This window comes from Eretmochelys imbricata, chromosome 2 (genome assembly GCF_965152235.1).
Source record: "Eretmochelys imbricata isolate rEreImb1 chromosome 2, rEreImb1.hap1, whole genome shotgun sequence".
NCBI lineage: Eukaryota > Metazoa > Chordata > Testudines > Cheloniidae > Eretmochelys > Eretmochelys imbricata.
In genome coordinates, this window is record NC_135573.1 from 33,187,520 (window position 1) to 33,213,197 (window position 25,678).

Sequence of the window (25,678 nt, forward strand, 5' to 3'; positions counted from 1 at the left end):
CCTCTAGGACTTTTAAGCAAGTTCAACTGGCAGTTTACCTTCATCCCTCCAAATATGGCAATTCAGTGTTCTGGCTGGCCACCAGAACTACAGGATTTTGTTTTATATGTGTATATATATAAAACCAGCATGATTTTCCCTACATGCCTGGGCCACTTTGATTCAACCTCTGCTTGTTTTCATTGTGAGGGTTCGTCTCGTTTTCCTAGATTTAGTTTTCTTTCTGTGTTCATGGTAAAATAAACATGTACGGCTTGATTAGTCTTAGTCCCAGCACGTATCAGGCAGCTGCAGTGGCATTGCCCACCTTCAGATGTTCCACTGTGGAGAGCAGTGTCAGAGCTAGATTTTCTGCGGGTGTAAACTGGCATTGCTTCACTGAAGTCAGTGGAGTTACATCAATTTATACTAGTTGAGGATCTGATGTAAACCTCTGGAGCCCTGGTGTACCTCCAGCACAGCTCTGTATGTGCCAGGGACTCACTGCAGAGCCTGCAAATCTACTTGTAGATTGCCTCTGGCCCACAGAATGGAGCGTCCTGTTAACTGTTGGTATCAGGACTATGGCATGCAAACTGGGTTGGTATCAGTGCTTCACCTTAATAGATGCTGTAGACTCTAACTGTTCTTCAGTTTTATGCTGATGTCACCATGAAATACAGAAGTCCACCAGAACTCTCCCAAAGCCAGGGGCTACTGTCTTCATTAGAATGTGACTGTATCCGGGAGAGGAGAAGGGAAAGGTGTGTATTGTTTAAAGAAGGTTCCCCAGGGAATTTTTTAATCTGGGTTCTTAAGGCCTAGGAACAGTGATACAAAGCATAGCAGATGCTGAATCTGTGTATAAAACCTAAGGTTTCACTGTTATAAGAATAAAGATATTACTAGGTTTTTGATTGAGTGATATAACAAACTGATAATTACCCTCCTCTGTGTTTCTAGTTTTGAATTTCGTGTCTGCATCAGGTTTTTAAGTATATCTGTACTTCCAGTGGGGAAGATCCTTTTATGGCAAGTGGCCTTTTTAGCTGCGTGTCCTGTTTATTTAATTTTTTTTTCTTGGTCTTTTAAATCTCCATGAAATCTTTTCAGTGTTATAAGTTCAGAAATATTTTTAAATGTTTATACAGAAAAAGTCTTAGCATTTCACTTGTTTAATGTAGACTGAATGTTTGGTTCAGGGCTAGAGGTGAAAGTACCACATTTCTTACGGATTTATACTGGGAAATTAGAAAACAATAAAATAAACTTGTCCACCACAGAATTATTATTAGATACCATGTTATGTTGGTTTATATACCTCATGCTGTCATGCTAACGCTATCAAAAGCACTTTTACTATGTCTCTTGTCACATATCTATGACATCATTCTTGCTTCTAAGGACTGATCTAAACATGCAAGTAGTACAGACAACTAAAATTGGTTTAAAAACTGAGGTGCAGATGCCTGTGCAAACCATCTTGAATGAGTTTCCAAATGGTTTATATTATTTTACTTCATGTTGGTAACTTTCTCCACTGAGGTTTGTACCAGTTTAATTGTATCAGTTTAAAATAATACCTTTAGTAAAATCAGTGAAAGTTTCTGTGTAGGTGAGGCCTTAGTTCATTGTAATGTAGAAGCTCCTCTCTGGAAATACAAACTATTCGCCCTTCACACTTCACATTCTAGACCAAGGTTTTTGTGGATAAAGGGAATAACAAGTCTAGTTTCTGTACCTTTGTTCTGTAAGCTCAAATTTCAGACAGGTTTTTGTATGCATAACATTTCGAATGTACAATTTGTTACAGCATATACAGGTAGTACATTAGAGTAATATGTAGTTAATGCATGCTGTAGATAAAGTGGAGTTTCACTCTGTTCTACCACCTTTTTTTGTCAGTGGCCCCCAATGTACCCAAACAAAATTTCTTTTGGGCTAAATTATCCACGCTGTGTTTCAACACACTCATACATTTATTTCATGCAAAAGCATAGGCAAAATCAATTGAGTTACTTCTGAATTAATATTGGCCTATTGTTGGGGGCGGGGTGGCTGTGTGCCCCAGGTCGGCAGTACCGCTTAGTGGTGATATTCTGGACTGTATCGCCTAATGGCAAGAGTCCAGGGCCACTTTGCCTAGCAGCTATGATACACAATAGTGTCACCCAGGGGTGAGAGCCCAGGGGCCACTCTGCCTACCGGCTGCAGTCTACGATAGCGTCACCCAAAGGCAAGAGTCCAAGGCCCCTTTACCTGGTGGCTGCAGTCCACAATAGTGTCACCCAATAGCAAGTCAATGGCCACCCTGCTTATTGGCTATAGTGCAAGGTGGGTAATGAAACTTGGAGTCACCCTACTCCACTGGGCTCCAACCCAGGACCTTTCAAAACAGTGGTCCATATATGTGGTCTAGGGTCTATTACTCTTATTCGTGTTCCCTGGATATCTTCCTGACCTTGTTTCAGTACTTCTGTTGGCATCACAGCTCTGTCTTGTGATCCCTCCTGGCTTCCTCCCAAGTTCGTCTCCAGACTCCCTTCCCCTGGTGATAGCAAATTGTCACCCTCGGTTCCCACAGTCAAAGGGCTCCCAGTGGCTCAGTATGAGGCTCAGCCCCGAGCGGTTGGAGTCCAAGTGGCTTCTCAGCAGGAGGCTGCTGCATCCAATTGCTTTTCTCCCCAGTCAGCCCGCACTGAGCTGAGCTGCTCCCTTTGAATGCTCCATCCAGTGGAAGCGGCTTCTTACCCCTTGCCTCACCAATGCAGAGCCAATACACCCTGTCACACCTATATATATGAAAAATGGCTTCTTCCAGCAATTCTGTGCAAAAAACACTAAAATTTCATTCAGATCTAGCTTTTTAAAATAGATCTACAAAAGATTATTTTTTGTCTTTACCACTATTTCAATAGTAGTACAATATTACAATATTAATAACATATACATAAAGTATTTGGTTTTCAGTGTATTAGGTGTTTGTTGTTTAATCAACAAACTTTGAAAACACCCAAAGATTTTAGATAATATGGGTACAATGAGCCTCAGATAAGGACAACCTGGTTTCAGCTGATTACAAGGCAAATAGTGCCAGATCAAGGAACTCAAAGGTATTAGTGCAAATATAAAGTTTGAAAAATCAAGCATTCGTTATAGAGTTAAGGCTGGAAAGCTTAGACATAACTCTATGCAACACGCTTATGCCTTAAAATATGATCCCTTAACACAAAAGCAGCAGTCTGGCCTGTCACCCTCAGCAAGTGTCAATGCTTACAAGTAAAACACTTGCTAATGGATCAGTTTGGTCCAAATACTGTAGGACTGTCAGAGGCCCCAGAATTACTGGGAACATTGGAAATGCTTCATAAACTCCCCAGGCCCATTTCCACTATGTATGTGTTATTAATGAAAAGGAGCTCCATTGGCCATTATCTTTGAAAATTCGTGGTGATCATTTCGGGGGAGGTCCTGGACGATTGGAAAAAGGCAAATATAGTGCCCTTATTTAAAAAAGGGAAAAAAGAGAACCCGGAGAACTACAGACTGGTCAGCCTCACTTCTGCCCCCGGCAAAATCATGGAGTCGGTCCTCAAGAAATCCATTTTGAAGCTCTTGGAGGAGAGGAAGGTGATCGGAACAGTCAACATGGATTCACCAAGAGCAAGTCATGCCTGACCAACCTTATTGCCTTCTATGATGAGATAATTGGCTCTGTGGATATGGGGAAAGTGGTGGATGTGATATATCTTGACATTAGCAAAGCTTTTGATACGGTTTCCCACGGTATTCTCGCCAGCAAGTTAAAGAAGTATGGATTGGATGAATGGACTATAAGGTAGATAGAAAGCTGGCTAGATTGTCGGGCTCAACGGGTAGTGATCAACGGCTCGATGTCTAGTTGGCAGCCGGTATCAAGCAGAGTGCCCCAGGGGTCGGTCCTGGGGCCGATTTTCTTCAACATCTTTATTAATGATCTGGATGATGGGATGGATTGCACCCTCAGCAAGTTCATAGATGACACTAAGCTAGGGGGAGAGGTAGATATGATAGAGGGCAGGGATAGGGTCTAGAGTGACCTAGACAAATTGGACGATTGGGCTAAAAGAAATCTGATGAGGTTCAATAAGGACAAGTGCAGAGTTCTGCACTTAGGAAGGAAGAATCCCATGCACCTCTACAGGCTGGGGACCAACTGGCTAAGCAGCAGTTCTGCGGAAAAGGACCTGGGGATTACAGTGGACGAGAAGCTGGGGATATGAGTCAGCAGTGTGCCCTTGTTGCCAAGAAGGCCAATGGTATACTGAGCTGTATTAGCAGGAGCATTGCCAGCAGATTGAGGGAAGTGATTATTCCCCTCTATTCGGCACTGGTGAGGCCACACCTGGAGTATTGAGTCCAGTTTTGGTCCCCCCACTATAGAAAGGACGTACACAAATTGGAGAGAGTCCAGCAGAGGGCAACAAAAATGATTAGGGGGCTGGGGCACATGACTTACGAGGAGAGGCTGAGGGAATTAGGGTTATTTAGTCTGCAGAAGAGAAGAGTGAGGGGGGATTTGACAGCAGCCTTCAACTACCTGAAGGGGGGTTCCAAAGAGGATGGAGCTAGGCTGTTCTCAGTGGTGTCAGATGACAGAACAAGAAGCAATGGTCTCAAGTTGCAGTGGGGGAAGTCTAGGTTGGATATTGGGAAACACTATTTCACTAGGAGGGTGGTGAAGCACTGGAATGGGTTACCTAGGGAGGTGGTGGAATCTCCATTCTTAGAGGTTTTTAAGGCCTGGCTTGACAAAGCCTTGGCTGGGATGATTTAATTGGTTTTGGTCCTGCTTTGAGCAGGGGATTGGACTAGATGGCCTCCTGAGGTCTCTTCCAACCCTAATATTCTATGATTCTATGGTCTGGAGTTCCTTGTGAAAGCATGGGAAGGGGAGTTACCACAGCTGTTAAAAGAGCCCCAAATGTAGAGCATGTTATGGAAAATTAAAATGCTTCTGATGCAGCAAAATATTCTATTCAGAGGATATTTGACACCACAGAGTCTTTTCAAAATGTGGGCCTTGTCCTCTTATGTTTGTTGGTGCTGTAATAAAGAAAAAAGAACCCGGATGCATCAGCTTTGGGAATGTCCAACAGGCAGGCAGCAGTGGAAGGGGGTGAACCCAAGAGTGAAAACAGTGCTTGACGTCAACAACCAAACCTCAGCTGAAAATTATATCTGAGGTTATGTACCACAAAACCCACAAAAACTTTAATTTTTGAGGATTGTAGTGACTTGGAGTGGTTCCTCCCTGTCTGCATCAGAGGGAGGCTACTCCGCCTTGCTATGCCACCTAACTGCTGAGGGCAGATCAACAAGGGATTAGGACTATAAATCAGTAAGGAGTCTATTGCCAACCCTCTGGCTGGGGTAAGAAGCAAACAAAGCCAGTCTCAGCCCTCTGGACCGGGCCAAGTAATACTAAGCAATCAGGCTCAAGTCCTCTGGGTGGGGCAGAACAGAGGCAGCCTGTGGCCCCGGTCCCCTGGGACAAGCAGCAAACGAATGCAGGCTGTCCAGCTTAAGGTGGGTAGGCTGTCACTCCAGTGGTGGGGTTGGCAGCGGGGGGTAGGGGGACCCAGGCCCAACTTATTCCACTGGTTCCCAGCCCAGGGTCTTAACCGTGTTGGGGAATCCCACCACTGGGTCAGCGGGGATCCTGCCAAAACACACTGACCGTGGCTTCAGCAAACGCAACTGGACTAATGTCTGGTTTCCCTGGGCTACTTCATACGCCTACCTGGTCATAGGGCTTTGTCACTCACAGGCCCTTGGGCTCTTTGGGGTACCTGGCAGCCGGCAGTTCCAGCAGCCCTTCGGGGTATTTGCCGTGGGACAGCTTCTCCAGATGCTTGCCAGGTGGCAGCTCCTTCAGGTGTTCCTCCAAAGGCAGGGTTTGATACAGCGCAGTCACTAGTTCAGGGGACAGCAGCATCTGACTCCTTTGCTGGCTCTCCCTAAACTGTTGGAGTAGGCATACACCCAGAGTAGAGCAGTGGTATCTGGACCTGTCTGAGTCTGCATAGCTTCATTGATGTAGAGAGCAATGGTATGAATTCGAATAAATTTTATTTAATTTCTTGATATATTTGGATAAAAAATGTTGAGATAGCTCAAATAATGCCAGACTTTCATCCCACCTGACCTCTCTGCTTTTTCCTTCCCACTCCCCCCCGCCCCCGGTCCCCTCCTTCCCTTTTTTGCTTATGTTTTTTATTGTTACCCCAACCCTAACATGTTATATCTGTGTAATATTGTCTGATTTTGTATTGTTTAGTCTTGCTGCTTTGACAAGTTGTAAAGTAGCATAATTGCATGTTTTTATTGGCTATCCTGTGAAATGTGTGGTATTTGGTAACATATACTAGTTGTAAGTTGTTTACCTTTTAATATTTTTTTTATTGCTTGTTTCTTTATGAAAATTAATTAATAATTACTCATAAAAATAGAATCCCTTCATTAAGATATTATTTCAAATATTACTACTATATACAGATTAGAATTCATTGAGACTCTACAATAATTAAAAGAAAGTACAGCACAATTTTACTACACATACATGGGACTTCTTACTTTAAATGGTTATAACCTTATAACTACTCAATTGATTTCTTTCAAATGTGGCTCACGTTATCAAGTTCTGTAAAAATCTGCCAAATTTACGTCTGATATTTCTTCTTTTCAGTTTCTGTTACCCTATGTTGCAGCAAAAAATGTTGCACACAGATGTTCATTTAGCAGCCGTGTTAGTCTGTATTCACAAAAAGAAAAGGAGGACTTGTGGCACTTTAGAGACTAACCAATTTATTTGAGCATAAGCTTTCGTGAGCTACAGCTCACTTCATCGGATGCATAAATCTCCTCACTGTATTTTCCTCTGAATGCATCCGATGAAGTGAGCTGTAGCTCACGAAAGCTTATGCTCAAATAAATTGGTTAGTCTCTAAGGTGCCACAAGTACTCCTTTTCTTTTTACAGATGTTCATGTTGCTTTTGTTGTTCGTGTGTAAATTAGGAAAATAGGTGGTGTTTTAAAATATGCTAAAACATGTCAATTAAAACCTATTAGCTAACATATTTTTAGGGCCACTACAGCTAGGGTGAAATCCTAGGCAAAACTCCCCTTGACTTACATGGAGCCAGGATTATACCTCTAGTGTACACAGGGTTTAACACCTTTAAGAAACAAAAAACAAAAAACAAAACAGAGCTGGTTCTACAGTCTGCCCTATTTGACGGTCAGTTATTGTGGGCCTCAAATGTAGGCCCATGGGGTTACTAAGTAAGAGCCCTACTGTCAGTGCCGCAAGTGCAGAAGAGGGAACTGCAGCTAATACCCCACCACTGGAGGTTACGCCAGCAGATTCAGTGGGGTCAGATGGCTAGCAGCAGACTGTGGCTGGACACCACCAAGTATAAAGATTCCTGTTCCTGGCCTACCCCTTGTCTGAGCAACTAGTTGTTAGGCCTAAACCATGGAGTCCAAGTCTCTTCCTCCTTGCCTGATTCCTGCTGCTTCACCTTGCTCCCTTTTCCCAGGACCACATATTGTCCCACTCACATTACCATGCCTTGTTCCTGGTTTTAGATTTCTCACCCTGAACCAAGTTGCTGACTGTGGCTTGACCCTTGGAGTGATTTCTGACTCTATTTGCCTTAATAGTTAGTGTGACTTCTGACTCTGCCCCTACTCTTGTCCCTTGATTTGATTTCTGACTCTGGCTTGACTTATGGCATTACCTCTGAACTCTGACCCTGATGCCACACCCAGCTCTGCCCACTAGGAAAGACTGCCCTGTTACAGACCTTGATGTTGACCATGACAAATGGACACAAGTTTTAGAGGTAGTTAAATCCTACCTATAGCAAGTCCCTGATCCAGTCCCACTGAAGTCAACAGGAGCTTTACCATTGACTTCAGTGGGCACAGAATCAAGTCCTAGGTGCCAAGTGGTGAATTCAACATTAGCTAACAATAATTATTTTCATCATTGAGATTTGACCATACAAGAAACAGATTGTAGGGTGTTTTTTCTATGCAAACAGCTCAACCAAATATTGCTCAAATATTAAATACAAAAATCCATAAGCGAGTTTGAAGAAAATTGGTTTAGTAGTTTTAGAGTTATGACAAATGTTTTAACATGATGATTAATGTTTTTAAAGTTGAATGGGCCAGACGTTGAAGTGGACTCCACAGACATAGTCTCAGCGCCAGATGCACTCGTGGACTGAGGGCCAGAAGTACAGCAAAGCTCTAGGCTCAGGGCATATGAAAATACAAATAGGCTTAATGCTACTTCTTTTTAAAGTAAAGCAAAATAGCTGCTGGCTATACAAACTCTTTTCCTTTTCCTGTTCTAGCCTAATCTGTAGTGCAACATCAGTCACTGTCCAATATGTTAACCATAAAATGTACCTCTGTGTTGTTTAAAACAGAAGTTATGTGATGTTTTAATACACACTGAAATGGAGTCATGTATTGATTCAGCTTTTATGCAGTGTTGTTGTAGCTGTGTTTGGACCTAGGATATCAGAGAGAAAAGATGGGTGAAGTCATATCTTTTATTGGACCAACTTCTGTTGGTGAGAGAGAGAAGCTTTTCAGGTTCTGAAGAAAAGCTCTGTGTAGCTCAAAAGCTTATCTCTCTCACCAACAGAGATTGATCTAATAAAAGATATTTCCTCACCCACCTTCTCTCTCTAATATTCAGATTTTAGTGAAGCAATGTGTTTTGGGTAAGGAGAATTAGTTTTTTAAACAATTCCCTGTGGTACTGGAACTCACCCCCCCTGCCCAGTCACTCCTTCCCCTGTACCTCTCCACAGTGTATGTGTGTAGGGTGGAGAGATAGCATCACCGAGGCAACTAACAGCCCCTCTTCCACACATAGAAGGTTCCCCTCCACACAAAGATCTGAGGCAATAATGGGGCTTTCATGATCCAGTAAAGCGCGTAAGCATTTGCCCAGTTTTAAGCATGTGAGTGACCATTCAGCTTGGAAAAGAGATGACTAAGGGGGAATATGATAGAGGTCTATTAAATCATGACTGGTGCGGAGAAAGTAAATAAGGAAGTGTTATTTACTCCTTCTCATAACACAAGAACCAAAGGCCACCAAATGAAATTAATAGGCAGCAGGTTTAAAACAAACAAAAGGAAGATTTTTTTTACACAATGCACAGTGAACCTGTGGAACTCCTTGCCAGAGGATGTTGTGAATGCCAAGACATTAACAGGGCTCAAAAAAGAACTCGATGAATTCACAGAGGATAGGTCCATCAATGGCTATTAATCAGGATGGGCAGGGATGGTGTCCCTAGACTCTGTTTGCCAGAAGTTGGCAATGGGGGACAGGGGATGGCTCACTTGATGATTACCTGGTCTGTTCATTCCCTCTGGGGCACCTGGCATTGGCCACTGTTGAGACAGGCTACTGGGCTAAATGGACCTTTGGTCTGACCCGGTATGGCTGCTCTTCTGTTCTTACATGCTTAAGGACTTTGCTGGATCAGGACATATGTCAGCAGGATCATGGGACAACTGTGCTGGCATTAGCTCACGGCACACGCTATGCCCCCTCCAAGATGCAAAGCAGAGTTCGTATGTCAGCATTGACTGTCCCCAGATGTCATGAGAAGGGTGCCAAGAATAGCGCCTGTCCCCCACAGTTCCTCCCTCCCCCACTTCCTCCTCCCTTATGCCCCCTCATGTGTTTTGTGTTTACTTGTATTTCATGGCAAAAAAACAGAGCCTGTAAAGCTTGCCCAGACAGAGTTAATGGGACACAGTCAAGTAGTATATGCTCCTAACTTAACTGAATTTAAACAAGTTATACAGGGATATAGTATGTCTTACAGTCAGACTGTTTAAATGATCCATGTCTCACTGTGGAGCGTTTTGAAAAGAGCTCAGTATCCATACTTTATTATTATTATTTCTTTGGGATGGATCTCTTTGCTGGCTGTACTGCAGCAGACAACAAAGCTATTCCCAAAGCTGTGCTAGTATTATTGATTATACGAGTGCACAAACAAATGTTTGGGCAAGATAAAATGCTGCATACGTTTCAGGAGGGGTTTTTTGTTTGTTTTTTGTTAAACTGTCCGTGTGATCTTTAGCTTAATTTGAAATAGTGAAAAATCAACACTTGCCACTGGAGAGAAAAAGAGAAAGCTGTAGGGACAGAAATGTCGTATTCCAGCTTCTGAGTGGGAGAGAGAGAGAGTATACATTTCTATAATTTTAGTGATGTGATTAGAAGCAAGTATAACAGCACTAGTCAGAATATGGAATGCCATGAGTACCAATATGGCCAGCCATATAGTAGCTCATAGCTCCCTCAAAGAAGTTTGTCCAAGCGAAGTACCTCACTTGTAAGTCGGAGAGAGAGAGCTCTGCTAATACACTGGACAACAAAGCCATATAGCATCTAATTTTTGAGTTATCATCTTATCCTTTAAATCCAAGCTGACAGCGGCCCCAGATAATTTATCACCTGGGTGTTCACTAATCATTATTGTCAGAATGAGGTAAAATATTCAGGTTTTAGAGTAGCAGCCGTGTTTAGTCTGTATCCGCAAAAAGAAAAGGAGGACTTGTGGCGCCTTAGAGACTAACAAATTTATTTGAGCATAAGCTTTCGTGAGCTGTAGTCACAAAAGCTTATGCTCAGATAAATTTGTTAGTCTCTAAGGTGCCACAAGTCCTCCTTTTCTTTTTGTAAAATATTCAAATACTCTGTATTGTGTGCAATATTTTGGTGTTAGAAGACTTTCTAGTTTTGTAGAAACTACAAAGGCATTTTACTACTGGCAGCAGGAGACCCCCAGCATATGTCCTCCAGGCTGGAAAACCCATGGAATTTTTTTTTTTTTTTTTTTACATTATAGACAGATGCTTAAGGAGCAGCTCATCCTGTTTTCTAATCTGATGTCATAGTCAGTAACATCCTTATTATCCTGGATCAATACCCTGTCATGTGATTGATCAGTTAGAAGTTTGATCTTTAAATATTTCAGGTCTTGTGCTTCTGAATTGCCAATGAGACTAAAACAGATAATGGTATCTTTGATTTAGTGTGCCAGCCAGTCAAATTGTGCCAACTCTGTTCTTCAGACATATTTTGTAACCAGTGATTTAACATTCGAGTTGTATGAATCCACTCACCAGTTTTCAATAAAACCAGCTATGTCATTTTTACTCATACATGAGCTCTTCTGATTCCTTCTGTTTATTACCCAAGCTCCAAGCACTGGTAAATAGGCAATTAACTTTTCTCTTCATGTTTTATGATTCTTTGATTCATTATATTCATAACACCTTGAGTGCGAGTTATATTTCTGTGTTTGCCCCCTTAACATCTTCCCTCTTTGTTGTTAGTTTAATGTCTTTCTAACTATTTTAACTAGTTGGTCATCTCGAAAATCTCTTGCTTTTGACATAGATGCCATCTACACTGTACAGCCCCATCTCCTGTAGAAGAAGGTGGTCCAATGTTACACAGAACCAAACCTCTCTATTTTACATCAACCTAACCAACCATTCTCCTTTGCTACTTTCTGTCAGCTCTCTTCCCTTGCTCAGGTGACATAAAGGATCTGCAAATTGAAGACCCAGACATTCCTCTTCTCCATTTCGCTTCTGGCATCCTGGAAGTCTTCAATAATCTGTGAAATATCACTTGAAGCTGTGTCATTAGTATCATCATCCATGGTGTCTCACTTGTTTTGTCTTTAGAATCCCACCAACCTTGTAGCCAAGCCCTTTGTTGGAGCTCCAGGAAGAAAGCATGCCATGCTGCTGCCTTTTTGGCCATTGTAGAGTGTTCTATCCACTCTCCTTAGTACATAGGCCTTGCTGCGGATTGTCTCTTTTCTTTATTACAACCTGTCTGTTGAGCACACTTGAGGTCCTTGTGGAATGAGCTGAGCAGCTAGGTGTAGGTATGACCCCTGAAGTTCTCTGTTGCTTTTCTTCATTTGAGGCCTAACAGACATTATCTGTGGCTGCCATGCTGAGTAGTAGATTTGTTACCTCTGGCTGTGTAGAATTCCTCATGGTGCTCTCTGTCCAGGGGGTCCCAGACTACCCATCATCATCTCTATTTCTTAGAGGATTTGATTATTAGAGATGTCAATAGGTGCGTATCTGATGACCTACCTACAATGTACGAAGGTGGCAAATCCCACGCAATATCTATACAAACTTCTAATAAGTTCTGGGGATGAGCTGGTGGCTGTAGCATATGTGGATACCAATAACCTAGAGATGGGTAGGAGAGGGATCCTGGAAACTAAATTTAGATTACTAGGATAAAAAGCTTAGTCCTCGAGCTCCTATACTAGCTTTCTCTGAAAAGCTGCTAGTTTCATGAGCAGGGTCAGCTAGATGGGAGGAGCTTGGGTCTCAATAAATGGATAAAAGATGGTATAAAGACGTGTGTTTTAAATTTTATTAGGCACAGGGAAAATTTGAGGGGAGAGAATCTGTACAGATATATGGGTTCCAACTTAACCATAGTGCTGATAGACTAATGTTCTGACTGGAAGTTCATTATATCCATCAGTGACATTTTAACCAGGAAAAAATCTTTAATGTGTTTCATCTGACATTACTGAAAGATAAATTTGTGCATCCTCAGATACGATCCATGTCACCTATATGAACAATTTAAAAAAGACTGGGTGATGCTGTGCACCAATATTCTTGATGAAGTTAATAATAATTTAACTCCTAGCTGAGCTAAAGAAGTGGCCTTCAACATTAGATAATTGGTAAATATTACATGTACCATTGTTACAACAGCAGCATTCCTGATGGATAATACTTTGTTTTTGTTTCCAAGGACTTGATTCTGCCACCCTGACTCACACTGAATTTTAATGGCATTACTTGTGTATTAAGGTGCTAGTCACTGTAAGCGTGGCTGAATTGATCCCTGAACATTTCTGCTGTTTCAATAGTAAAGTTGTGGGAATAAAGCAAGTGTGTTTATTGTGTTCTTGATTAAAGCTCTTAAAAGGAATTTTAAAAATTTGCAACTAAATAGTACTTTGGAAAATAAAAATTGGCTGCAAAATAGTACCTTCCCAACATAATGTGTATGTGAGGCCCTTAATGGAACATAATCCAATTTCTAGTGCCAGAATTAAATCTTGCAGGTGCCACAAATCATTGGTATCTTAATAGAAAAATTGTTTTTCTTTGCAATTTATAAAGAAATGAAAAGTAATGTCAGTAAAATAGGTAAGGAGAAGGGAAGATGGAAGAGAAGTGGAGAACATGTTTTGAAATACTAAGCAGAATTCTAAGTCAGAACATCAGATCAGAGTCCACTCCAGTTTTGGGGAAGTTCACAACCAAACTTCAGTACATTATCAAATAAAGCCATGAACTCTAAGCATAGGTAATGTGTATATAGACATAGTTATAATCTGTGCATGAACATATTGTTAATTACAGTACTTTCAAATTTGTTTTTATACTTGTATTATTTATAGGCTTAATGATAGGAAATTGACTTTTGACTATTGTAAATTGTTGTCTTGGTTTCCATGATCTCCCCTCTGAAACTGAATGGTCAATACAAATTGTTGTTAAAGTGATTATTCTTTTTGTGTTGGGGAACTATTGTGATCAGCCCCCTCATTTAGCTGCTTGTAAGTATCTTAATAGATACATAACGGTAGATGCAAAGCAGACCCCTCATGGTTCAACCGCTCTGTCTCACATCCTGTAAAACTTTCATTTTAGCACTGAACCATTTTGTTACATAACAACATTCATATGTAATTTCTTAGGTGTCAATTTGATCATCAGTTTGTGGGGAAACAGACACAGGAGCTAAGGCCAAAGTTTTGCATTGGAGTTACCTAAACTGCGCACATAAATCCACCTGTGAGCACCTAAAGAAAAGTGTCCTGATTTTCAGATCGGTAGAGCCTACTGTTCTTTTAAAAATCAGAACATTTTGTTAGGCGCCTAACTCTATGCACCGAAACTAGAGAATTTTGTCTAGGGCCCCAACCCTGCAAATGTTTTACTTTAAGAGTAGTCCCAATTGACTTAAGTGGAATTTCTCATATGAATAAATGTAAACATGTGAATGAATGTTTGTAGAGGCCTATATGACTTGCATTGGGAGGCATTGTATTTTAGTGGATTAGACCTAGATCTGGTCACTGGAGACTTGGATTCCAGACCTGGTTCTGACTTGCTGTGTAATACCGGGCATGTTACTTGAATTCTGAAAACACCTGTAAATTGTGGATACTGATTTGACAAATGTTGTAAAGTGCTGTATGAAGTGGCAGTATTAAGGCTTGTTAGTAGAATTCTGGACATCCTGGTTCTTAGTGCTTAATCCTCTAGACCATATGGCTTTAGGGGCAGCATCATTTCCTCCTCCCAGCTTTTAAGTATTCACAAGTGTGGAATTTTTTTAAGCAAAAGTGGATTTTTTTAATTTAAAAAATAACCCTTTCAGACAGTGACAAATAGGTTACAAAAACTAACATTGAGAAGTGTTATAAGATCACCCCAAACTCAAAAACAGACAAATTTAAAAAGGAAAAAAACCTTCACATTACAAATGTCTTGCCTAGCTCTACCTATGGAGGGCCTGATCTTACATTGTGCTGAGTGCCCTCACTAAGTGAGCTGAGTGTGACCAGCACCTTGCAGTATCAGGTTGAGCCCTCAGCACCTAGCACATGATATCCATAATACAGGAAGTTTAATTCTGATTGAACCTGCAACAGACACCTATATTAACTGCAATGGAGTTACTCCTGATTTTACACCACCATCAGGGAAAGGAGAATCAGGCTCAGCATTTCTCAGATTATCTTGCTTCTCAGTTAAACACCTACCTTGACTGTGATTTTTCTGAGTTTTGTAGCACTTTACAGCTGACAAACTCTCTCCCCCTTCTTTCTGCTTCTTCCATTATCCTCTTTGTGTGAGGTCCTTATTTTTTATCTTATTTTGTAAAATGAGTCAATTGGCTTATATTCAAGGCAGAGTAAGTGGCTGCTTCTGCAAAGAAAATTAATATTCTTGTTTGGAAGAGTGAAAGTAAATTATTAACTGGAAGGGGAGGCAAGCCTGCAATTAGTATCGCCATTGCCCTCTACTGTGCATGCTGCAAAACACATTGTGTATAAAGTTTCCCTTAAGCTCTCCCTACCAAAACTCTTATTGTCAGTGAACTTTGTACAGCTTTGGTTTCCTTATCTTGCTGTAAACTCAACAAGAGAAAATTCACTGAGATATCTTTTGTTTGATGTTTTTTGTTTTTGCTTCTTGTAAACTATATTATTTCTGTAGGACTCAATATTCCCTAAACAGACATCCTCCTGAAGATTTTTCAGTGTCAGCCAGAAGGGAAGTTTCAGTGATAGATTTTTATAGGTCTTGCTTCCAGTTTCATGTAGATGGTTCTTTCTATATAGGTTTTCATGGGCCAAAAGGAAAGTGGATGCCTACTTTGAGAGGAGCAGGAAATGGCAAAAGTCTGTCTTCAGTTTACTTCTTCCCTTTTCCCCTTAGATAAAAAAATGAATATTTTATTTTTTACTGGATGTGGCTCAAAGTAAAAAGAATCCTTTACCCAGTCCATAGGGCTGGCATGCAGAAATTTGGAACAGCTGGAATATTTCTTTCACCTGATAATTCTTTGTTCTTCTATATCACCTTTAATCAGAGTAGCTGTGACCTGGGCTATATAAACACCTTAGCTAGAAAGAGAGATAGTAGCTCAGAGTATTAACAGATATATGATTAAGTCTGTCAGTGTTCCTGTTCACTACACCGTTATTATACTTTATATTTATATAATATTTATATATTATACTTTTTCATAAGTAAAATGTAGTCATTTGGCCAAGTCATGCAATGAGTCCCTAACGGTATATCTACACAGTAGAGAAAACCCCGCAGCTGGCCTGTGCCAGCTGACTAGGGCTCTCAGAGCTCAAGCTGTGGGGCTGTTTCATTGCTGTGTAGACTTCCAGGTCTGGAATCCTCCCATCGTTTTTGTGGGTGTGAGGGAGATCTTGGTGTAATTTTTTAGTTATTTAAACCAACCAAAAAAATCCATCATACAGTTTCATATTGACACTCACATGGATTATCAGCAGGGTTGGAACCTTTAGATCCACCACACAGACATCTGCCACTTCAGCTAATGGAGTACCTGATAGCAGTAGTCGGTTGTCATCATGTGTGAACCATCACTGGAGGGGGATCAGACACATACTTTGCCAGAGGGTTTTACAGATACTTTGTGTCAGCATCAGAATGGTGAGACTCAGAAATCTTGGGATCCATTCCAGGCTCTGAAGGGAGTGTTCTCTAGCAGTGCAGACTGTTATGTCCATTTCCCCCAATCCCCTCTGATCTGTTCCTATGCCAGCTCCATTCTCCTTGCCTACCCAGTCTCCACTCCTCAGGTTTCTCATCCCAGTTCCCTTTCCCAGCCAGTCCCTATTCCCCCTGCCAGCTCCTCATCTGATCTGTCTCTCTGCCACATACACACTGGATCTTAGAGTCCTTCTCTGAGCTCCTCATCCAATCTCATTCTCACCCCCCTCCCTCCTTCCCCCAGTACACCCATTTAGGTTTTTCACAGGAGTGGTGGGTGAAATTCTGTGGCCTGCGTTGTACAGGAGGTCAGACTAGATGATCATAATGGTCCCTTCTGACCTAAATATCTATGGAAAAAAAACCCCCTCTGTCCCCCAGCTCTTTCTCAGATCTGTCTCCCTATCCTCTCATAGGTTCCTAGTCCCAATTTCCTTGTCTCCCCAGTCTGAGTCCTTTTTTCTCAGATTCTCATCCAATTTCAGTGTCTCCCTTCCCAGCCAACTGGCTCCCAGTCCCTCCACTCATTTTAATCACTGGTTCTCAGTCTCTTTCCCAAGTTCCAGCCTCTCCTCCTCCATTGGCTCCCAGTTCCGGTCACCTTGTCCAATCCATCCCAAGCTTCCCCCACTCTGATTCCCAGGTCCAGTCTCCTTACCCATCTGGTCTCAGTCTCCACCTTCCCTAGCTCCCACTCAGAGATTTTTTTCATTCAGTTGCAGTCATTTGTGGATTCATCCACCCATGTAGGTACTGTAGCTAACAGCTTTTGTCTGTATTTATCCTGATTGCTCACCAAGATTTTTGATTTGTTGGCAGCCACATCAAAATATCCTTTGAAAAGGGTGCTTGTGAGATTGGTCACCCTCATGTCAGTGGGAATTCTTATCTTTCAATCTTCATGTGTTTGTGATACTCCTTTTGGTGGAACTTGCCGCCACTGCATTGCACTGGCAGTGTGTTAATGCAATTTAGCACCCAGGATTTATCTTTGTATGTGTTTGTATAGCACCCAGTACAGCAGAGCTCTTATACTGGTGGGTCCTCCAGTCACTGCTGCAATATGAATATGAAATAATTGAAAAGTTTGCCTAGTTCCTTTCCTGTGCCTCTTTTTGGTAACCATCTTGCATTCTCTCTACAAGCCTGGTTTTGTGTATTGAGCATTCGGGTGGTGATAGCACCTAGACTAGGGCGCTGCTGTAAGTTTTGTAACACAGCAGAGCATTGTGAGTGCTGGCCAGCGCTCAAATGACTCACTGTGGAATTACCAGTTCCTGACACCCGGCTATATCCCTAAATCTACACCAGGACATGGAAAGTTGCCACTAATTCCTGCAACTTCTTAACCCTGCTGAGAGTACCAGGAAATGAATTGCCTTTGGATAGCAATAAGATTTACACATCAGCTTTTCTTTTTATATCTATCTGTGGTCAATTTGACTATTTGGCTTGCTTGACTTTTCTCCATTATCTCTGGCCTTTTTTTAAGTGAATGTTTATAATGTCTAGAGGATGCAAACTGTAAATCAAATGTAAATGTCCAAGCATCCAAGCTTTTAGGCATGATAGTGCCAAGTTTTAGGAGCTACCATGCCAATCCTGCCTCTTCAAAAATGTTCTCTTGGCATGTTTCTCTCAATTTTTGATCTCTCTAGTTATTCTGTGGCCAAAAGGGCTAATGTGATTTTTGGATGCATAAACAGCATAAATCTTGAGTTAGAAGTACAGAGGCTATTTTACCTCTGTATTTGGTACAGGTGCAACCGCTGCTGGAATATTGTGTCCAGTTCTGGTATGCACAATTAAAGAAGGAAGTTGATAAACTGGAGAGGATTCAAAAGAGCCATGAGAATGATTAAAGGATTAGGAAACATGCCTTATAGTGAGAGACTAAAGGAGCCCAGTCCATTTAGATTAACAAAGAGAGGGCTAAGGGGTGACTTGATTGCAGTCTATAAGTACCTACATATGGAATAAATGTTCAACAATGGGCTTTTCAGTCTAGCAGAGAAAGGTATAACATGATCCAATGGCTGCAGATTGAAGCTAGACAAATTCAGACTGAAATAAGGTGTAAATTTTTCAGTCAGAGTATTTAACCATTGGAATAAATTACCAAGAGTGATGGTTGATTCTCCATTACTGGAAATTTTAAAATCAAGAGTGGATGATTTTCTAAAAGATATGCTCTAGAATTATTTTGGGGAAGTTCTATGGCCTGTGTTATACAGGAAGTCTGACTAGATGATCACAGTTTGTCCCTTCTAGCTGTGGAATCTGTGAATCTCCAACTTCTCCCCTTCCCCTTTGCTTTTACGTTGTTGTTGATAGCTGATTGTAGTTGATACGACACTCAAACGACATGATTTGAATGGGATAACCACTTCTTGCTCATCATACAAAGGAAATACTGCCCCAAGTGTCCAATTTAGAACTGCAGCAACATGGCAGAATGATAGGAATAATTTACAAATGTAAAAGCAGAATTGAGAGAGAGGGAAAGATCAGGAGGAATATATTTAGAAAGATCTGCCTCATGCCCCAGCCACTGTTGTTTTAACTTAATACTCATAGCTGCCAACATGTGAAACCTCTAAATATGTAAATATGTGGATGGGAGTGGGAAGAATAGGGATGCACTTTTATGCCCTATTGATAGAGCAATATATTGAAATAGAAATTTAAATTCTAAATTTTAAAGAAACAGCAAGAGCAGTTTAAATATTTTCCATATATATTATATAAAAGAAAAAAGAACAGCCGCAGCAACAACAACAACAACAAAAAACAGTTGGCATGTATGGGCACCCCCAAATTATAATAATCTGAGAAACAAATCATGCATACTAGAAATAAATTGTAGTTACAGTCATTGGCTTTATGCTTTAGTATTGTTTTTAAATTCAAATACTTACTGCCCTCGTGTGGAAAAAAACTGTATTTTATCAATCTAGAGAAGCCAGATGGAGAAATCTTATCATCCATCCATCTTTCTGCGTGGGCAGAACATTCAGTTATTCCCCAGATAGAGGATGGATCAGATACTAAACTGATACTACATGTCATAATAGCCATGGAATTAATCAGATTGTAATAGCTCCATGAGAGTAGTTTCTTGATAAGCGTATTTTATACATTAACAATGTTGTCTCAGGCTCTGAGGACATGGCTGGTGACGGCACTGTCTGTACTTTGTTTTCTGGAATGTTGTGGATACTCCTGTGTTTCAAACACCCCTCCCTTAAAAATATGCATTAGGAAGATCACCTCTCCTCTGAAAAGGGTTGGATGCAGCTCCCTTCATTCTGAGTCTAGTAGCATGTATCCTAAACTAGGCAGACAGGTCCATTCAGAAGCACGTGCAGCGTTTCCGAAGCCCGATGGCTCAGGAGGTGAAACCCCTGAGCAGGGAACTGAGCACGATGTGTCTTGCATGGGAGTGTGCAGCAGTAACTACAGGACTAGAGACAGTCAGATGGTCAACAATAAAATCCTGATTCATGAATAAAAGTATCAGATTAGGTTTGATGCTTTGTGGGGCCATTATTCACCGGTATAGGCTCAGCAGCTGCTTATTCGTGAATATTAGCACCAGCAATATTATTGTGAGTATTAGCACCAAGAATGATTTGTCCAGAAATACATGCTGGAAGTGCATTATACACTGTTTGCTACTGACCTGCTGATTGGTTGGTCATCCAGGCAGGGGGCAGAAGCAGTACACTGCAACCTGAGTGACCAGCCACACACTATAAATAACCAATACTGTACAGTTAGTGAACAGTTCATAAGGAACACTAAAAATTACTAGCTCAAACAGCTTTAGCTAGTATTTCTAAATAACAAATACATTAGTAGAAAAGAAGGATTGATTCATGTATAATTTGGCACTGAACAAAAAGCAAAAATTTAGAGCTGCCAAGCAATTAAAAAATTAATAGCGATTAATCATGCGATTAAGAAAATGAATTGTGATTAATCATGTGATTAATCACACTGTTAATAATAAATAATAATAATTTATTTAAATATTTTTGGATGTTTAAAAACGAACATGTGCTGGGTCATCATCTGAGACTGCTGTAACATGAAATATATGGCAGAATGCGGATAAAACAGAACAGGAGATATACCATTCTCCCCCAAGGAGTTCAGTCACAAATTTACTATATATACTATATGTTACTATACCAATCCATTTTTGAAAAGTGTTTAATTACCATGCAAGGAAAAAGATCTTAAAAATAAATGTGTGTCCACACACCACACACACAGAGAACAGTCTGGGTGATCCTGTCTTTGCTTTGTTCAGTTTAATTTGTTGTTCACTCTAATTCCATTGGTGTAATGCATCACAGACTTTCAAGGAGAATTTGACCACAGTAATAAAATAATTATTGAAGATTAGTCTTGATAAGGAGACAGCTATCTTGGAAAACAGAAACAATGGCTATGGCTATATGCCAAATGACAGGCAGGGGTGTTATTACTAGAAATAGTGAATAGCCACTTAAAGAGCAGAGCTGGCCATAGATCCTAGCCTGCTGTGCCAAACTACTTGCATGCTTGAATTCTTTCTGAGAAAGATGGTTTTATAAACAGTGTGGATCAGATTTAATATTTGAGCTATTGTCACTTTCAGTCTCATGCAGTGACACCATAAGCTAAGATGTATAGTGGTGCCTTGGAGCCATGTTGGGAGGAAAGACTTAGGGCCACATTGCAGCGTTTAGACACTAGCTGGATTGGAGAGTGGTGTGGGGCACACTACCACATAGGGGATGTTGAGGGGGATTGTACCAGGCTCCCCACCCTGAGGAGGATGCAGGCTGTAGCACCATTTAGGGAAGCTGAACCATCCTTTAGAGAGGTGCAGCTTGTTCCCGCCACTCTGAAGTGTGGTGCTGAGGAGGGGTTGGGACAACCATGCTCCTCCTCCTCCTCCTCAGCCCCTTTGGTGGGGACTAAAGGTCCATGTGGTTTCCTGAGTTCAGAGAGTCCTCTTGCCCTCTCTCCTATGTAGCCTCAGGAGGGCCTGCCACAATCCGGCCTTTAGCCATTTCTCTCTGTGTAGTGTGCTGGGCAATCTGTATATGTAATGGACCCTTGGTAAAATCTGACACTCACTTCAGCAGGCCCCAGGAACCCCAGGCCCTGGAGCCAGTGTTATTCTGCTCTGATGGAAGGGGCTTGGATTCAGGGGGGCTCTAGCAGCCCAGGTCCTTGCTCAGCAGCACATAATGGATGGGAGCAGGACATGGGTGGAGTTGTGTCAGGGTAGGTGCCAGAGTATATTCACGGCTGTTTCACATCCTCCCTCTGCACCAAGGTTACGTCACCCACACAGCTAAAGAAACTGCTGCAGTGCAGTGGCAGGGTCTCTCCCTGGCTATGCTGGGGAAAATGCCTTTTCCTCCTTCCTCCTACACGTCTCCCTGGTGCCTGCAAGCTAACTGGTTGGCTGAGATTTCACATTTTGTGCTTGTGTGAAGACCTACTTCCTCTACCATACATACAACACCATAACACCCTGCAATAGAACAGTCTGTAGCAAAATGTAAGGAAGTTCCTTCTCTTCTTCTTAGCATTTGTTTGCTGACAGAGTAAACACCCTAAAATAAGTCTGAATTCAATGAAACTTTGCATGCATGGAGGCATTGGCACCGCGCTTTGAATTCTGTAGCCTTCACATTCAGTACTCTTTCCACTAGTCTCTAAGAGTCTATTGCATTCTAGGAACAAAACGGGCTAGCCAATAGAATGCCTTTTAAATTACCAAGAGCTCTCCATCTGAAATTCTAAATGGACTTTGGGGCTGTGTGTGCAGACAGCTCACAGAACTGATGCTTTCCCAAGGGAAAGTCTGTCCATTGCGCTAGGTCAAAAAGGTAGTGTGTGGTGTGAGGAGGGCCAACACAGCATTACATGGGGGCACTCCAGAGCTGCAACTCTTTCCTTGACTCAACCCCCTCCTTTCCAACCTGCAGGAGTTACTTCGGATCTAGGGCTATTTTCAAAAGGAAAACAGTGAAACTGTCGTTGTTTTTGTCAAAATCACTGTGTTTTTAATAGACTAGCTGAATCCCATCAAAATACTTGAAATGGTCTTTGTTGCAGCTCTGTACAATGATATAGAATCACTGAAGTCTGTTATATTTCACTGCTTCTTTACCATGGGGTATCATATTCACAGAGCATGCTAGCGATGTGATTTGTAAGGGGAAAACTATGATAGAATGCTGAAACAAGCGGATAAAGAGTAGTCCTTTGTCTGTCATTTTAGCAGTGAGTTTCAGAGTTCACAGTGAAAAAGTTTGCATATTTTACTGAATTAACACTCCACACAGCATTCTGTTTACTTCTTTGGAGGGGAGGATAAAGAAAACAAGATGTGATGGTGAGCGCATATTATACTTCCTTTGTTGAGTGGTGTATGCACTCGTCCCAGTAAAGTGATAGAAGAGTCAGGTACTGATCAGCTTCAGTGGGAAAACTCCAATGAAGGCACGAATGCACCCCCTGCTCTTCTGACTAGCAGCTTTGTCACCCCTTTCAAAATTGCTTCTCTCCATTTGCCAGTTAATAATTGAACGCCAAGATTCAGGCTTAAAAACTATTTTGAACATGTAAAATATGAGGAAAAAATACAATATGCAACTGTTTAAACATCACTGTTTTGATCCCTGGATCAAACCAATATAATTGCATGAGAAAATTATGATAGTATAGAAATTTTTATAATTGAAACCATCTCTGTTTTAATGCAATTTAGTGTCAAGTTTTTCATCTTTCTGACCTCATTAGATGTGCCTGGTCATTAGATACGGTGTTACTAATTAGTTTTAACTTAAAGGCTGCTCCGGTTAATGATTGGTTGGACTAAGGTTTTACTGCATAAGATTAACTACATTTAAGGATGGCAAAATGCCATTGTAGCATTAATGCCAGACTTTAATGAGAAGCAGAAGTAAACTCCTAGGACTCTGATGATTTTAATGTGGGACCACAGTTGTGCTCTCATTATCTTAAAGCCCTGTTATATTTTAAAAATAAAAATAAGTATTCTTCTCCCCGCCAACTCCTAATGATGATTACACTGAATGGTATAATGCTCAAGAATATATAAAGTCTTAAAATCATATGTGCATTAGATATATAACCCCAAAAGCTGTTTTCTTTTGAACCATATCCTTTATCTAAACTCTTATAATCAAATGGAGAAAATGTTTCATAACTTCTCATCGTGTCTGCCTTCATTACAAACCATATGAAAGCAACACAAGATCATACTGACAATCTTCTCTACTGCTAAAGAATACTCTCTCTCTCCCTCTCCTTATATTTTACTATTTTTTATATTATAGGACACTTTGATTTTTCTCCACTCTCATCCTCTTAAGTGAATTAAGTATTCCTGAAAGGTGCTGGATTCGCAGGTCTAGAGACTGAACTCCTCAGTTTTTCCACTGATCATATACAGCAGTATAAATGTATCCTATACTCATTACACAGCATATCTCAATAGGACCTGGAGGCTTCCATCTAAAGCCCTATTCCTTCATACCTAAAAGCACATATGTAAGGCCCTGATTGAAGAAAGCATCCTTATTCAGGACTACATTTTAGCACCTGCTTGAGAGTTTGGTTATTCATGCACCACACTGAACAATTGCCATTCTGGTGACTAACATACTAACACAGTAGCTGTGGGTATGTCTACACTGCAAAAACAAAGTCACGGCAGTGATTCTCAGAGCCCGGGTCAACTGACTTGGGCTTGTAGGGTTTGTTAGGATACAGATATTCAGGCCTGGGTGTAAAGGCCTATACTTTAAGAATTTACATGTATTCTTATCACTTAGCTAGTTATAGAGGTACAAAACAAGAATCAAAATCACTGTCTGCGTGTGTAAGGGCCTTCTCTTACTGTGACAGTCTGAGGCTGTGTTCTTAGGCTAAGATCTTTGGCTAAGGAGCAGAGGCAGCCGTAAGCTGGGAAGCGTATGGTCACATCCTCACATTTCAAACTAGTCACATTGAAATAAGGCAATCTGGGGCTGTTAGTAATGTGATCTGATCTATCACCTCCAGAGAAAGAGAAGAGCCTAGAAGATTTAAATTCTTGTTTTGTACCTCTATACCTAGCTACGTGATAAGAATACATCTAAATTCTTAAAGTATAGGCCTTTACAGACAGACCTGAATATCTATATCCTAACAGGGTTTGTACCACAGGGCTAAAAGTAGCCATACAGATATTCCAGAGAGGGGTGTAGATCTCAGAGCCTGGGCTCCAGCCCAAGCAGGAGTGTCTATACTGATATTTTTAGCCCCGAGTCAGTTGTCCTCGGCTCTGAAACGTGCTGCCACGGGGCCTTTTCTCTTTTCTTCAGTGTAGATGTACCGTGTCAGCATTGCCACACAGTACATATTTTCCCAGCAACTTCTAGAATAATTTTTGCATTCTCTGAAAAACACAACATAACCCTTTACCTAACGATTGTTTGTTTTATTTTTGTGCTTTTTTTTTCCAATTAGGAAGGAGGACAGCAAAAACAAAGGACAAGAGAAAGAAGAAAAAGAATTTAATGGAAAGGGCTCAGAAGCAGCACAGCATCTTCCTAGCTACAGACAGAGCTAGCCAGTAAAGACTTTTCTGTTTGTTATATTTTTTGCAAAGTGCACAAAAGCTGCTATATGCTCCTGCATATGGATGCACTGCAATTCAGCTGCTTTGACAGTATTGGTTGCAAATAACTTGTGAAAAATGTCCACAAGTTTGTTTGTGTTATTTATACTTTTTATTTTTTTAACCTGAAGACTCCAAGGGCTGGAGTGCACTGAGTTGAATCAGTGGAATTGGTGCCGAAGTGTGTCAAAGACTTTGCATTCAGTGCCTGGGAAATGGAAATGGCCAATGTGTAGACATAAAAGTGAAACAGGAAGGAAGGCTGCAAATCACCATTAGATAATGGACTTGTGCATATTTATATAAAAGAGGAGGTCTGGGTGGTGTAGGCACTCTTGCATTTATGGCCTTTGTTTCTCATATTTGTACATTTCAAGAGTAAATGTATATGAATATCTTAGTGTTAATGTGCATTATTCTCTGTATTGAAACAGTTGTATAATAAAACTGCTTTAAGAAGATATACCACAGGAGTTACTGCTTAGTGTTCTAGGAGCACAATAGTCCTCATGTGTACATATTATGCGGTCTGTGTGTAAATAAACTTATTTACTGTACATTTGTGCTTTCATTCTCATGTGTAACATGTTATGTATGTT

General features: G+C 41.0%; 1 protein-coding gene across 2 annotated transcripts in view; it reads left to right on the top strand.

The window, feature by feature from the left end:
* RSPO2 (R-spondin 2) overlaps window positions 1–25,038 on the top strand; it is a 169,969-nt gene extending 144,931 nt beyond the window's left edge. For both annotated transcript variants that reach the window (XM_077808858.1, XM_077808859.1), the window contains one exon: window positions 24,929–25,038. In XM_077808858.1, coding sequence (XP_077664984.1) covers window positions 24,929–25,038 — 110 coding nt within the window. The remainder of the gene's footprint in view (window positions 1–24,928) is intronic.
* Window positions 25,039–25,678: the final 640 nt, after the last annotated feature.